Genomic DNA, 16,183 nt, shown 5'->3' with positions numbered 1-16,183 from the left:
CAGACCTCATACAAAATTAGAAGAACTGAAATGCAAGTTTTAACGCAGTATAATTGCACAAGTAAAGTTGTACATACGCAGTGGGGCAGGTAGGTTGTAAACGTGTTGGTAGCACAGTTGTCTCAGCTCTGTGCAAAACTCTGGAACTGCTGTCAGCTTTGGGCCATTTCCTTCCTCCCAAATAAACAAAAGCAATCTGGAAAAGCCGACACACATGAAGAATCCACAGTTAAAACCTTCTTTTAACTACATTTTATTAGTAACAGTACTTGTCACTTAAAAAGTAAAAAGGTGGAAAAATTCCGTGTTAGGAAGACAGTAATTACTATAAAACCTGTTCAACTTTAAATGTGTTTGGAAGTAAAACATATTTAAAGTTTGAGGACCTGGATGAGCTTGTTAATATCTTTGGAATGTTCTGGATCCTTTAATAATTTATCTCTCACAGACATGCACATAAACTTTAAATAACAAACACTTAAATGGAAAATGATGCATTCTTCATTGTCCTTGAATGTGTGAAAAGGGACGCACATTTCAAAGTTTCCTAAGCGCAGCTGCACGTGCTCATTCAAATGTTCAGAATGCAGCAGGCAGGCCTCTGACCTAAACTAAACACAGAGAACACACCAGGCTGCCTGCCACCGCTTTCTGATATGCTTCAGAATTTAATTCAAGATCCTTCTGGTAACATTCAAATCATTCTACTGCATGGCACCACGCAGATCACTTATTGTACCAGGCAGCCGTGCTTTTGCTGTTTCAGCTTCTTACTCTTGTTATTATGGCAGCTGAGTCGGTACCAAAAACTCACATTAAAGACGGGCATGTTTTATGATTGACTCTCTGTAATAGCTTTAGTTTTATTATTTTTTATTTTTATTATTCTTGTTTTCCATCTTGTTAAAGAATATTATTACTTGCTGTTTCTAATTAACTTTAAAGCACTGTCTCTGGAGCTTGAAAAGGCGACTGGACTTCTTTTGTTTCTTGAAGACGTTTCACCTCTCATCCGAAAGGCTTCTTCAGTTCTCAACCAAATGGTGGAGAGACCCAGGTATTTAAACCCCTGTGGCGGTAGTCCCCTGGAGGTGGTTATGACCCTCTATTGATCATGTGCTTGAACACATGTGCCCAGGTGTGAAGGGGGCGGGGTCATATTTAATCAGTGGTTTCAGTTGAAACCAACTTAGGACTCCGCTCCATTGTTTCTGTGGCCTATTGAGGTCACTGGAACAAAGGTGTGAATGGGGGTGAGACGTCTGGGAAGGGAGCTCAGGACAGCACTGTAAGCGGGGGAAAGTTGGTGACGTAATCCACCTCCTCTGTTCAATGATGGTTGTTCACAGTGGACATAGATGGCTTCTTTCACTCCTCTTTCAAACCATCTGTTTTCCCTGTCCAAAATGTGGACATTGGCATCCTCAAAAGAGTGCCCTTTTCCTTCAGATGCAGATGTACTGCTGAATCTTGTCCTGTCGAAGTGGCTCTTCTATGTTGTGCCATTCGTTTGTGAAGAGGCTGTTTGGTTTCACCAATGTAGAGGTCCGAGCAGTGAAAGAAGAGGAGTGAAAGGAGTGAAAGAAGCCATCTATGTCCACTGTGAACAACCATCATTGAACAGAGGAGGTGGATTACGTCACCAACTTTCCCCCGCTTACAGTGCTGTCCTGAGCTCCCTTCCCAGACGTCTCAACCCCCATTCACACCTTTGTTCCAGTGACCTCAATAGGCCACAGGAAACAATGGAGCGGAGTCCTAAGTTGGTTTCAACTGAAACCACTGATTAAATATGACCCACGCCCCCTTCACACCTGGGCACATGTGTTCAAGCACATGATCAATAGAGGGTCATAACCACCTCCAGGGGACTACGCCCACAGGGGTTTAAATACCTGGGTCTCGCCACCATTTGGTTGAGAACTGAAGAAGCCTTTCGGATGAGAGGTGAAACGTCTTCAAGAAACAAAAAGAAGTCCAGTCGCCTTTTTCAAGCTCCAGAGACTACTATGACTGGATAACTGAGAATCTACACAGACTTTAAAGCACTGTGTAACTACAGTTTTGTAAAGATGGAAACTGACATTTCTTCCTTTTGTTTTTTTTACTTTTATTGCAAAAAAGTATAATTTAATCGTGTGGAAATGAACCTTTTCACAGGACTCTGTGCAATCCTGTGAAAAAATGAAGTACAACCAATGATTCACCAGCCTGTAGAACCAGCGTTAGCAGCAATAACCTGAAGTAATCGATTTCTGTATGACTATCAGTGTCTCGCATTATTCTGGAGATATTTGGCCCACTCTTCTTTACAGCATTGCTTCAGTTCATTGAATTTGTGGTTATTCGCATATATGCACAGCTCTCTTCACTTTGGTCTTGACATTCTCCCAGAACTCATATGGTTTCTTTGGACGCAACATTGCAAAGCTAAGCTGCGCTGCCACATTCACATGAGATGGAGCTTTTGTTTTTTGTTTTTTGCAGTTTCTCGTACTTCTTATCAAAGCAGTAAGGGTGTACGTAGTTTTTCACAGGACTGCACTGAGTCCTGTGCTTTTTTCACATGACTGTAAATGCTGATTGCTCCATTGTATATATTCACCTCCCTGATACAAATACAGGAGCAGAGCTGAGGCATTGAAAAATAATAAAAAGAGCTGCAGAACCAAAGCTGCAGAATAGAAAGCTAAGGGGAATTACTGGAGCTTCTGAGCCAGGTGGTGAGGAAATGCTATTACTGTTATAATGTCTAAGGACTTCAGCTCAGCAGGCAGCCTGAAACACACTGACGTCGTTTTTCACAGAAGTTGTAAAGGCACAAAGTAGAACGGATCTAGAGCAGGTCAGAACAGTGGTTATCTTATAATTGATTCACAAAACTCCAAGAAAGTCTCAAAGTACCTCGTGCTTCAGATCGATGGTAAAATCTGACTTCAGTTTCTCATACTGTATCCGCTCAGTGAGTCTGAAACACATACAAGTTCAAGAAAGAAGGGGAAGAAGCAGAGATGAAATAGGTCCTTTACTATATACTGAAATGCACAATAGGGAGTCAAAGTTATCCTCTTAGAGCGTATGTTTTCAGTTTTTGTGTGATCAGATTACACAGGAATTGAAAATTAACTAAAGCTCCAGACATCTATCAATTAAACATAACCAAAGTTTCTGCTTGTGAGGTTATCAGATATGCCAGTAATTTCAGTGAGTCCAAAGCCTAATACAAGATATATAAGACTTAATTAAAACTGTGACTGAAGCAACACCACACTAGTCCAAGAGTCCAAGAAATAAATATGGAGTATGAAATTAACATGACAGGGGCATTTCTTTCTTTTTTGGCATTTTTAGGGGGGATGACACGCATGTGGTCATATGGGTCGCCAACTCAACCAGGTGAGCAAGAGCAGCACCTGGACAGTTCTAGAGCTGTATAAAAAATGACAGCATGTCATCCTTTTTTTTTTTTTTTAACTGTCAACTCTGACCTTCATTCCCATTGGTCCTTATTTTTATTGGCTGAAACTAGGTTCGCTTTTACACTATGGTCTGCTACATGTGTCAAAGAAGAGAGGCGAGCACCACGGTGACATATTTTCCTTCTCACACTCACCTGTGCAGCGGTGCACTGAGAGCCCAGCCTGCTGCGGTTTCAGGGTAACCGAAGGAACCGGGGTCCTCAGAGAAGGCATAGTGGTGAATGATGGAGGCCTCATTGTCATGGAGACGCTTACCCAAAAACCATTCCTGTGAATTACAAAAGGTAATTTTGTTGCCACTGCTGTTTACAACATCAATTATCATCATTATATGCATACACCAAGTGTAAACAGTCAGCACTGTTAGGGACGTGCTTTCGTGTGTGCGTGGTGTGTGTGTGTGTGTGTGTGTGTATCTCACCTCTTGAACTGAATACCTGTTGAGGACCTTCAGCAGAGCAGACAGTGTGACCTTTGTTTCCTCCTCTATGAAGAATAACCAGGAAGCAGAATGGCCATAGCTGGCAAAGAGCCTGGGAATATCGACAGGGAGCCGTTGGGTTTTTAGGGTTTACCAACATGAAATCATTAAGGTTAAATGAACTACTTAATTTTCTTGGTCTTAATCTTCATATGTGTGCTCAACACTTGCCGAGGAAGTGCAGGGAGGATACTCCAATCCCCTTCATACTGTGACAGCTCGTGGAGAAGAACAACCACCGGAACGCCCTGCATGAAACATAACAGCTGAATTTGATCCTCCATTTCCCAGTCACATGAAAAATACAGCACTAAAACCTCTTAGTTATTCATTTAATATGATTTCAATTTCTCTGCATGTGCATCTGTGTATGTGTGTACCTGAGTATTTGTTACTCCAATCTATCAGTGGTTTCCTAGTATGGACAGTACACGATCCCATAGATATAACATGTTTCACATACATATGACAACCTAATTCTTAAAAAGTCCAAACACTTCAAAGGTGTTATTAAATGCAAATTTTAACATCTATTGTAAAACAACAACATTTTATCAAATGCGGATTAAAATAAATGAACAAGTGAGGTTTAAACCCAATGGCTCTGATTTATTAGTTCTATTTATTCTTTAAAACATACATGTCAACTTTAAACTTAATTACAAAATGTATAATTAAACTTTTGATTTATTTATTGTAAGACACACCTTGTGGCCTACCCTGCAGTACCTTTGGACCCCACCAGGGGGATGCAGCCCACAATAACAAAATTACGTGTTTTTGGACGTTTTTCTTTTATTTGTTTTTTTTTTTAGACATGAATTTTATTTGTTTGGACCTTAAAAGGCAAATTCTATTATCTGAAAACACAAAGACATCTGAAACATGACAAGAGGCCCAACTTCACCTGAAGAGAAGCGACATGTAGGTCAATTGTTAGGTTTTTATGGGGTTTTGAGTGTAGTAAAATACCCTTCTGTAAGTATTGGGGAAATCACAGTCACTTTATGGCATTTGCCATTTTATTTCACACTTCAAAAGATCAGCAGCAGCAGAGCTGGGGAGCTACTATCTGATATCAGTGCTTTATACAACCAGAACAAGCTGCTTCTTATACACATCCATAACCAAGTTCTGGTTTAGATTTTACTGCTCTTAACTCAATCTGTTCTAGTTTTGGTTTGCTGCCATCAAGGCAGTATGTTCTGTAGTAAATCCTAATCAGATTACATTGGGTTTACAGGGTTTTATAGGAAAAAAAAAGATTTAATTTAAAAAAGGAAATTAGTACAATTTCATTTTAATTTGGACATATAAACAGCATTTTGTTCCTGTTTTGCTGTTTTTTTTTCTTTTTTGGGGGGGGGGGGGGGGGGCAGTTGTAAATCATTATTTCAGCAATTTACTTCCATGCGCTCCTCTTCACTAAGGACCACCTTGCAAACACCCTCTGATAAATAGCAGGATATAGAATATGAACAGTGCCTATAGTGTAGATCAGGGCTCTTCAACTCCAGGCCTCGAGAGCCGGTGTCCTGCAGCTTTTAGATGTCCCTGATCCAACACACCTGAATAATGGCTGAATTACCTCCTCAGTACGCAGTCAAGTTCTCTAGAGTCCTGCTAATGACTTCTATATTTGACTCAGGTGTGTTGAAGCAGAGACACATCTAAAACCTGCAGGACACCGGCTCTCGAGGCCTGGAGTTGAAGAGCCCTGGTGTAGATGATTACAACCTCAAAATGAGACTAAAAAGAGGAAAAGAGTTGATTGAGAGGCTTCCCTCTTATAGGGGTTCCTCTTCACCAAGTGACTCATGCAAAAGAAGTCATGAGACTCTTTCATGTAATTGCAAAAATGCAACTGGGAGGAATAAATGGGGCATGGACAAAAACAACTGAAGTCAAAGTCAGTGAGGAGATTAAGTCCATCAAGTTACAAATATTATTACAGAACCAAGACTAAAAGGCCTTTCAATGCCTGCCAGCAAGGAAAGTATTTCAGGCCTGCCTGCAAGCCTGAAAATCACAGTTACATCAGCATGTGTAAACGAACTAATGCAAGTACTGCTGCAGAACATGATCTATGACCAAAAGGCTTCATTTTGATATAATTCAGTGTTCAATCACATAATGTTCTTTGCTAGTGTATTAAATAAAGCCATTATCTGATCTGTTGCCTCTCCTTCTCCTTTATTTTGTACAATTGAGTGCTGTGTTGGGAATTTTTATCACTTTGATATCGGTATTTACTGTTATTATTTTTATCACATATTAAAGTATATTAGTCGCACACACACTGCATTAATGAACACTGTATTCTTCAAGGTAATTGGGGGGTAAAGGTAAGGCCTGTTATATCTGTTACTCATACATGCTCAAGGCCTTGGTGGGATGCAGGAACATCCCCCCAATGCAGTGTAATCTCTACAGTCACAGGGTCGTGACTCCTGAAAGCGACAGTTTCTGCAGCACTGAAAATCAGAGAGGGGGATATATTTTTAGCAGAGGCAGGGATTTAGAGACCAGGAATGACAACATAAAACAGGAAATATTTATACAGAGACCCAGAGTCATGATAACAAACACAAATCTTGTTTTTTTTTTTTTTTGGGGGGGGGGGGGCTATAGTCTTGCTGTTGTGAGATGTGGATGAAAAGGAGAGAACAGGTCAAATGATGGTTGAATGGTTGATAAGATTAAAAGGACAAAGCCCTGCCAATGACATAATGGAATAAAAGTGTGCCAGCCATTACTAAACTTTTATCTCTCTTCATAAATGTTAAGTCATGACATGAAAAATGTGCTGAAATAAATCAAAACTAAGATGCTGATGATGATAATTTAGTGCCATTGTGACCACAGCTGTGTAAATATGAATTACTGCATGAAGATAAAAACTAAGTGTAAAAACAGACATTTTGTGAGAAAAGCTGGCAAAATGTCAGAATCAGGGTTATAATAGTTTTGGATTTTACATTATAGTTTAGTTTTAGTTAGTTTTTACTTTTTTTCTCTAATTCAGTTAGTTTTAATTAGTTTCAGAGTGGTTTTGCTCGTTTTATTAGTTTTATTTTTGGTTTTATGCTTAGTTTTAGTTAGTTTCAGTATTAGTTTTAGTATTTTCATACTTAATCAGGTACGCTTTAAAGATACCCTTTAAAGAAATAAATTCAGCAACCAACTGTTCACAGACAGCAGAACTACATGCTAAATGTGTGTAATATTAAGGACACACATGAATATCAACAGGGAGAAACTGCTAACAATATGAACTCCAAAACTCGAAATTCTACAATAAACTCCCAATAAAGTTCAGCCTCAGTGCAGCAGATTAACAACAGCTACATGTGGTGTTGACAAAAACAAACTCCTTGAAGGAGTCAAAGCTCAAATCCAGCTGCATCCTGATGTTCTCTCCACTGATGCTGCTTCTGTTTGGAGCTAGCTTGGTTAGATGCTCGCTGATTAGACTTGCAGGGTCTTTGCGGCCTATGTAGCCTACGGAAGTGTCCGACCTCATGTCCGCATTTATGCATGTATAGCTGGATTGCGTGTGTTAATTACCTTGTGGTTGTGTGCTGGGGGTTTTTTGGTCCTCGCTCTTTGTGCTCAGTTTTTAGGGTGCAAACATATTTGTCCCTGTTTTTTCACTTCTTCATTTCTTCACGTCCATTCCCATAGTTTCAGCAGCTCCCTCCAGGAATTTGCTGACATTTGTGAGTCCTTATATGATGCTTTGATTATTAGTCCTGATTGTTATTATCTGACTGATAAAGTAGCCGGAAACGCACAAAGACTAAACACAACGTTGTGGGCTGCGTTGACCCGACGAGTAGTCACGTTTCTCTGGAGGTGCAGGCCGGGTTGTCTTGTAGGATGAGAGCGGTTTCCGTAGCTGCCTTGTGTGCGCTTCTCAGGTCTACTTTGATGTTGGTGTTTTTTTCCTGACTAAGAAGTGTTCCGTACATCATCCACAACATCATCCACAACAAGACACTCGCTGCTATCTGTGCTATCATAGTAAAAAAAAAAAAAAAAAACACCACATGGGACTCTCTGAGGAGCAGCGCGGTGTGCGCACGCACGCACATGCGCACCCATTTGCCCGACGGCGTTCCGAGCTTAAACTCGGAGAGAGGAAAAAAATGATTTCATATCAATCCACAAGACTTTTGAAAAAATAACAATATCTATAATTTCAGTTAGTTTTAGTTAGTTTTGTAAACTCACAATTCAGTTTTAGTTAGTTGTCGTTTCTTCCTTTTAATTTTAGTTTTATTTATTTCAGTTAACGACAATGTTTTTTCAATTTCAGTTTTCGTTATTTCGTTCGTTTTCGTTAACTATAATAACCCTGGTCAGAATCAGCATTTAACCCCTTTAAACAGAGAAAATCAGCATTGGAGTAAAAGTCACTCTAAACACGCACTACACACAATCTGCCCTCAAACATCCTCTTTAATTCAACTTCTATCTCCCTGCAATAAACATCACATCTAGAAAGAAGCTTCTGCTTTATGCACTCATCTACCTCTCTAAGACACAGGCCTCATTTCCAACCACTTTCACAGAACCTTAGAAGAAACGTTATCGAGATGCACAAAGCTTTAAAAGCCTTTCCGCAGACCTGTGTGTTCACTGAGCCACAAAAAGATCAACTGGTTACAAAAGGTGAAAAAAAAAAAAATCACACTCACTAAGAGTTTCAAGATCATACCCACACCTGGTGACAAAGTTAGAGGGGCAAGGTTGAGATGGTTTGGACATGTGCAGAGGAGGGAGAGTGGATATACTGAATAAAGGATGTTGAAGATGGAGCTGCCAGGCAGGAGGAAAAGAGGAAGACTCATGAATGTTGTGAAGGAGGATATACAGAAGGTTTGGCGTAAAAAAAGAGAGAGAGAGTAAAAGTACAGCTGAGGTGAAAAGAACTAAGAACAACAGCAAAACACCTGCAAAAATCTATTCAACCTCCTAAATTTATGTGATCAAAAAAAAAGAAAAACATTGAAAACAATTTCAACAGAATGACAAAGGAAAGGCTAACACACTCTCACCTACACCTACAGCCACTTCAGAATCACCAATCAACCTGGGAGGAAGCCACAGTACCAGGAGAAAGAGAAGGCTCCAACCAACCAACAAGGTTCAAACTCAGAATGCCAACCACTGCTCCACTATGCTGCCAAACACACACACACACACACACACACACACTGTGGTGTTAATTAATCACCAACATACCAAAAACATTTCAGGTTTTTAAGATGTAACTTTAGAAATCTGTTCACAGAGCCCCTACTGCCTGCTTTTGCCATTTATTGCTTCAGGGAGTCTTTCCTTGATTGAAAATGCAGTTGGGGAAAGAATCAAAGACTCATGCATGACTGTCGATTTCACAGTTCCACTTCCCTTCAAAGGAAAATAAACAACTGTGGCTACAGCACCCCATCATGTCCACAAACTTGTCATCTCATTCCACTGGTAACAATTTGCTTTTCAGAGCCACCCTGCAGGCACATACTATTAAACACCTACTGCATGAAAACAGCATGCCTGGCTTCCATCAGAGGCTCCATGGAAAGGAGGACACCTATTGGTGCCAGCTTAATACCACAACAAAGTAAAAATCTGTTTTAAAATTTACTGACATCCAATAAAAACTAAACTACTTACAGCATTACTGTCTTGCTCTTGCTGACACATTAAAATGCAGGCATAAGAACAATTATAAAAATCTGCCAGAGAAACCAGAGTAACTCATTTATGCACTTTAAACTAAGGAACCATGGAGATGGCTTCATTCTTTGCCCAATAACATCAGCGATGCTTACTAATACCAAACACAAACTGAGAAATGAATCATTATTCTAATCAGAAAAAAAAAATGACCATTAAATCATTCATAATGATTATGTTAAAAGGAAGTGAACCACTGGATTTAATGACCGCGTATGGCAGCAATAACCACCAAACTGTGTTTCAATTATCTGCGGATTAGACCTGCGTGGTGCTCAGGAGGACCACTGCGTCCTGCAGTACTGCTTTGGCTCAGCCATAATGGGGTCAATATATCAGCATCTGCATTTGATTAAGGTCTGAGCTCTGACTGCATTTAGTTTTACTTTGTTTGTCCACCTGCAATCACTCAGCTGTGCTACAGGCCGGCAGGCTGCCGACCTGACACTGGCTGCTCTGCAATTTGATAAACGGGTGAATCAATGTTTCACCTTATGATTACAAATGATTTCACATGATTAACTTCCTTTATTCACTGTCAGTGTGAATAAAGGAAGATTATAAGGAGAATGTTGATATTTTCTTATGAAGGATGTATCCGAGTACCTTCTGTAAGACACATGTCTGAAAATGTACGGAACACTAGGAAGATCAAGACAAATCCCGCTAGATGTTACCTGCCCAAGTTGAGCTGCCTGCTGCAGGATCTCCAACTTCCTTTGACCACTGCGATGAGCATGGTAGGAGTTCCTCTGACTCTGGATCACTATCACTATCTCCTCCAACCCTGTGAAAAGTCATGCATAGAATATGTATACTGACGGCCAGACAGGAAGGCAAAGAGAAAGTGTTAGGCTAAGAACTGCGCTAGTGTTTTCTTCAAATTTCATATAATCAAACTGTCAACAATATTTATGTACACCAATCAAGCAAAACATATGACCACCTGTCTAATATTGTGTTGGACGTGTCAAAGTAACTTCCACATGGATGGCAGGACCCAAGTTTTTCCAGCAGAACATTGCCCAAAGCGTCACACTGCCTCTGCCAACCTGCGTCCTTCCCATATGCAACCTGATGCTGCACATGTACCCGCCCATCCACGTGATATAAAGAAAATGTGAGCCATCTTCCTCCATTGCTCCGTGGTCGAGTTCTGATGCTTACGTGCCCATTGTTGGTGCTTTCGTGGTGGACAGGGGTCAGCATGGGCACCCTGACTCATCTGTGGCTTTGCATTGTGTAGTTTGAAACCTTTGTATCAGAACCAGCATTAACATTTTCAGCGATCTGAGCTACAGTAGCTCGTCTGTTGGATTGGACCACATGGGCCAGCCTTCGTTCCCCATGTGCACTGATGAACCTTGGCCACCCATGACCCTGTTACTGGTTCACCCCTGTTCCTTCCTTGGACCACTTTTGGTAGATACTGACCCCTGCTCAGCAGGAATGACCCACAAGAGCTGCAGTTTTGGAAATGCTCTGACCCAGTCATGTAGCCATCACAGTTTGGCCCTTGGCAAACTCGCTCAAATCCTTACACCTGCCTGTTTTTCTTCTTCTTCTAACACATCAACTTTGAGGACAAAACGTTCCCTTGCTCCCTAATATATCCCACCCACTAACAGGTGTCATGATGAAGAGATGATCTTTGTTATCCACTTCACCAGTCAGTGGTCATAATGTTATGCTTGATCGGCGTAAGTATGCTCTAAGCCCTCCTCACATTAGATTTAATTGTTGTAATGAATTCAGTTGAGATTTTCATTCTTACTCTACAAGTACACAGCAGTAACAGTAATTGAGATTTCATGTTAGACATAAGAAAAAAAGAATATGACAGATGCATCCTTCTAATATGCACTATAAAACTGATTTACTTTCCTTAATCGTATAGTACAAAAATGATCACCCCTCACTCACCAACAGAGCTCTGAGCCGAGTGTTTCCTGTGCTCTGCTGCCTGTGAACATTGTCAGAGAGATTCACATAAACACACTGCTGTGGCACATGACAAAGCATTAATTACAGCAAGAATCGAAAGGGTAGCACTCACATTAGCAGGTCCTGCGTGTTTTTCTCCAGCAAAGGCACCTTAGTGTGGAAAGAAAAAAGACACACTATCAAGAAGACCCAGCAATTATTTGAGAGTAGACAAATAATACTTTTTGAGTTTAAATTAAACCAGTATCTACACTCAAGAGCCAGTTTATTTGGCGCACCTGTTATGCTGTTCATCCATATAAATATTAATCAGCCAATCACATGGCAGCAATTCAATTTATTTATTTAAACACGTAAACATGGTCAAGATGACCTGTTTAAGTTTAAACTGAGTATCAGAATGAGGAAGGTGGCATGGGTGGGCTTTTCTGAGCATTTCAGAAACTGCTGATCCACTGGGATTTTCCCACATAAAACATCTCCAAGGTTTTTACTTTGAATGATGTGATAAGGAGAAAATATCCAGTGAGCAGCAGTTCTTTGAGAGAAAATGCCTTGCTGGTGTCAGAAAAGAATGGCCAGACTGCTACGAGCTGATAGGAAGGCAACTCAAATAACCACCTGTTAGAATCTATGTACGCAGAAAAGCACACGGACTCACCAAAATTGAGCCACAGAACACTGGAAAAATGGATGGATGGATGGATGGACATGAAACACAGATCCATTGTGCCTTGGATGTAAAGGATGCACCCCCTCCTAATAGTTAGAGGCCATGCATTTGTCCCCTTGATCAAAAGAGGAAGCAAGAAACAAAATGACTCAGCTCAATCACTGAATCCTTTGTAGTAAACATATTATACCTGCCAAACACATGTGCAGGCAGGTTGATCACAGTGAAGGAGCCATTTTATCCTGGCCACAACCTTTTCACACTACTGCCCTCTGGAAGGTGCTACAAAGGAACAAGGGCCTGTACTTCCAGACTACAGAAAACCGTCGATCTAAATGATGTCCAAGTGGGAACTCTTTCTCATAACATTGTGCACTGCTTCCACTCAGAGCATCCTGTGCAATATCACTAAGCACTGTACAAGGGATATGTAATTCCTGTGTGTGTGTATTGTGTATATTTATACTTTACATTAAAATTATTTTATATATATATATATATATATATATATATATATAGATATATATATATATAATATATATATATATATATATATATTTGCTATCAAAAGACACATTTTGAATAAATCTGCATATCTGAGTCCAAAAATAAAGGTGTTACCAAATATTAAGTATAAAATGTTCAAAAATTAAAACTTTCGTGCCACATGAATGCAGGGGTATTACTAAATAATAATACCAAGGTTTTGTTACATTTATTTGTTTTATAGAAATAAACTAAAACTGTTGATGTATTTATTTATTTATCGACAACAAAACAAACATTTATGAAGTGGAGGGAAAAATAATAATCAGCATTTAGCAGCCTGGTATCTTTGAAAATATAAACGCTAGCTTCTGTTTCATTTGAAGTCCTGTCCTTTCCGCTTCTGAATTTCAAAATAAAGCTGTGCAATCTATTTCCCATTTTTTATTCTTAAAAAGCCATTATGATTTTGCTAACTTAACAGGTGACAAGCTGAAAAAATTGCTTTTCCAAAAATTTAACGCACTGCTTCGTAACGTTATATTTCACTAACTACAATTCGAAAAGACAAATTAAACTCACTTCCGGCCGCAGTCGCAGTGTATCCAGCTTTGTGTAGCGGGTAAGCTAACACTACGTCTTCCTCGGTTCCCTTCACTTACCGAGACAAATAAGAAGCACAGCGACCAGTTTGCATGCGTAAACCACATCATGGTGTGACATGTCTCCCAGTGCTGCTGCTTTAATCACCGTGTTTTCATGGCGAACTGGAGAAATCAGGTTTGCTACATCCCTGTACTGAATGTGTGAGCGTTCAAGGAGTGCGAGTTAGTGCGGTGCTATAGCGACCTCTAGCGGACAATGAATGAGTAATTTGTAGAAACAAGATGTAAATGATTTTATATTTGGCCATAATAAATATTAATTTTGCCCAAATAATTGTACTTTTTACTCAACTACAGTTATTTGACAGCTATACTACAGTCGTGGGGAAAAAAGAAAGTATGCCCTCTTTCAATCTAAGGTTTTACCTGTCAGGATCTAATCCGGTCCTCTGCTTCCATAGGAATCGAGAGAAAGTAGCAGCCAGATGCTGCTAATCAATTGCTGTTTATTAAACAAGTGTGACCACCTTTTGGCAGGTTGCGGGTCTGGTGCATTCAGGTGTGTGTTAACACAATGCAGAGAAGGAAAGAGGTCAACATCGATTTTAGATATGCAATTGTTGCTCGCCATCAATGTGGGAAGGGTGATAAGGTCATTTCCAAACACTCTGAAGTCCATCATTCTACAGTGAGAAAGTGTCATGATCCTCCTGTGCTGGCTCACCCTTTATCTCCCTCTCCTCTCCTCTCTTTTCTCTCTCTCTCCTCTGTGTGTGTGTGTGTGTCTGTGTGTATGTGTGCCTGTGTGTGATATAACCCCCACCTTGTATTTTAGTGGTGAGCCTTCCTCTGTTTCCTGCCCTTGGAGTCCTTAAGTCTGCACCAGAGGTTGTGACAGATTATTCACAAGAGGAAAACATTCAAGACATTGGCCAGTCTTTTTAGGAGTGGATGTCTCAACAAATTCACCCCAAGGTGAGGTTATGAAATGCTCAAGAAATTGCAAAAAAAAATTTAATTAAAAAAAAAAAGTTACATGTCAGACTCTACAGGCCTCAGCATGTTAAAGTGTCAAAGTCCATGGCAGCACGATTGGAGCAAAGACTGAACAAGTATGGCTTGTTTTACCTGAAAAAAGTCTCTTCTCTCTCAAAGGAACGCGGCAGCACAGCTTAGGTTTACAAAGCTGCATCTGAACAAACCACAAGTTTTCTGAAACAAAGTCCTTTGGACAGATGAGACCAAAGATGTTTGGCCATAATACATAGCACCATGTTTGGAGAAAACCAAACACAGCATATCAGCACAATGATATCAAGCACGGTGGTGGAGGGGTGATGAATTGGGCTTGTTTTGCAGCCACTGAATCAACCACGAACTCCTCGGTACACCAAAGTATTCTAGAATCAAACCTGACAGCTAAGCTTAGCCAAAATGGGGTCATGCAAAGAACAATGATCCCAAACACAGCAGCAAATCTACAACAAAATGGCTTAAAAAGAAAAGTGTCAAAGTCTAGACCTCAACCTGACTGAAGTACAGGGCCTTAAGAGAGCTGTATATGAACAAATGCCCACAATCCTCAATGATCTGAAACAATGTTGTAAAGAAGAGTAGGCCAAAGAGACTGATGAAGTCACACAGAAATCAATTCAATCCCTCAATCTCAATGTACATTCTGTACAATGACAAGTAAAGACATTCTGTTCTGTTCTATTATTTAACATTATTGCTGTTAAATGTGATTCTAAGATATTGAATCAGTGTACTTTGTTCTTCACACACTGTTTCTGCATAATTTTTGCTACATAAGTAATAATATGATGTAATATATCATGCTGCGTTTCAGTTGTATTTACCTAATTTTAGAACCTGGAAGGTACCAGATGTATTTTTTCCCCTGTGTCTCATAATACATAAAACTGTAGAAATGAAAGAGTGTGAACAGGACTGTAAATATCAGAAATTAATGGTTTCCACAGAAAATCCTCTGATTGATTGATACAGCATAAAGTTAATCTCTCTTTAACAGTTACAACCTTAAATGGTATTTAGCATTTTGCAATATTCCACAATAATTCATGATCCGTTTAAGCACACTATAAGAGCAAGGAAAATCAATCAAATTAAACTGATACCAGTGCCATTATTGATTATCTCGTGACTGAGTAGATCAACATTGTTTTTTGCATTACTCTGAGTCAGAGGAATGGAGTAGAAAACAAGGTCAAGGTGTGCAAAATGGCCATGGCTTTGAGTTTATTGACATTATTTTTGCAACCAACTGTCAGAAAAAGATACCAGCATTGATAGGAAGAAGTGATAAGCTTCAGGGCGTTGATTGGTTGGGCAATTTTGAATAGTTTCTGCACTGGGAATATAAGTCCGTCCCATTTGATAATGCCAGTGGAGTTTTACTTGAATGCAAGGAGTAAGTGAACATTTGCCCTCAAAGTTGATGTGTTAGAAGCAGGAAAAATGGGCATGTGCAAGGATTTGAGCAAGTTTGCCGAGAGACGAATTGTGATGGCTAGACGACTGGGACAGAGCATCTCCAAAACTGCAGCTCTCGTGGGGTGTTCCCGGTCTGCAATGGTCAGTATCTATCAGAAAGAAGGAACATCTGTGGCATGTGCTGGACAAATGAGTCCGATCCATGGAGGCCCCACCGTGAAACTTACAGGACTTGAAGGATTTAAGGACCAACACAATATTAGGTACGTGGTCACAATGTGATGCTTGATCGGTGTACACTCGCTGATCATTTTGTTAG

The 16,183-nt window shown here is 40.0% G+C and overlaps 1 protein-coding gene across 1 annotated transcript; it reads right to left on the bottom strand.

Moving 5' to 3' along the window:
- Positions 1-2,904: 2,904 nt before the first annotated feature.
- LOC115777780 (beta-1,3-glucosyltransferase-like) lies at positions 2,905-13,621 on the bottom strand (the record flags this gene model as incomplete). The annotated part of the gene is made up of 9 exons (XM_030725766.1): positions 13,468-13,621; positions 12,308-12,434; positions 11,759-11,796; positions 11,626-11,665; positions 10,380-10,489; positions 4,132-4,208; positions 3,901-4,012; positions 3,614-3,747; positions 2,905-2,968 (listed from the first exon to the last, which is right to left on the bottom strand). Coding segments are annotated over exons 1-9 (753 nt in total), but the record flags the coding sequence as incomplete, so codon positions are not given.
- Between the last annotated feature and the right edge of the window lie 2,562 nt (positions 13,622-16,183).

The sequence above is a fragment of the Archocentrus centrarchus genome, unplaced genomic scaffold (assembly GCF_007364275.1).
Source record: "Archocentrus centrarchus isolate MPI-CPG fArcCen1 unplaced genomic scaffold, fArcCen1 scaffold_72_ctg1, whole genome shotgun sequence".
Lineage (NCBI taxonomy): Eukaryota > Metazoa > Chordata > Actinopteri > Cichliformes > Cichlidae > Archocentrus > Archocentrus centrarchus.
Note: the sequence above shows the minus strand (reverse complement) of the source record. Positions and strands in the feature narration are given on the sequence as shown.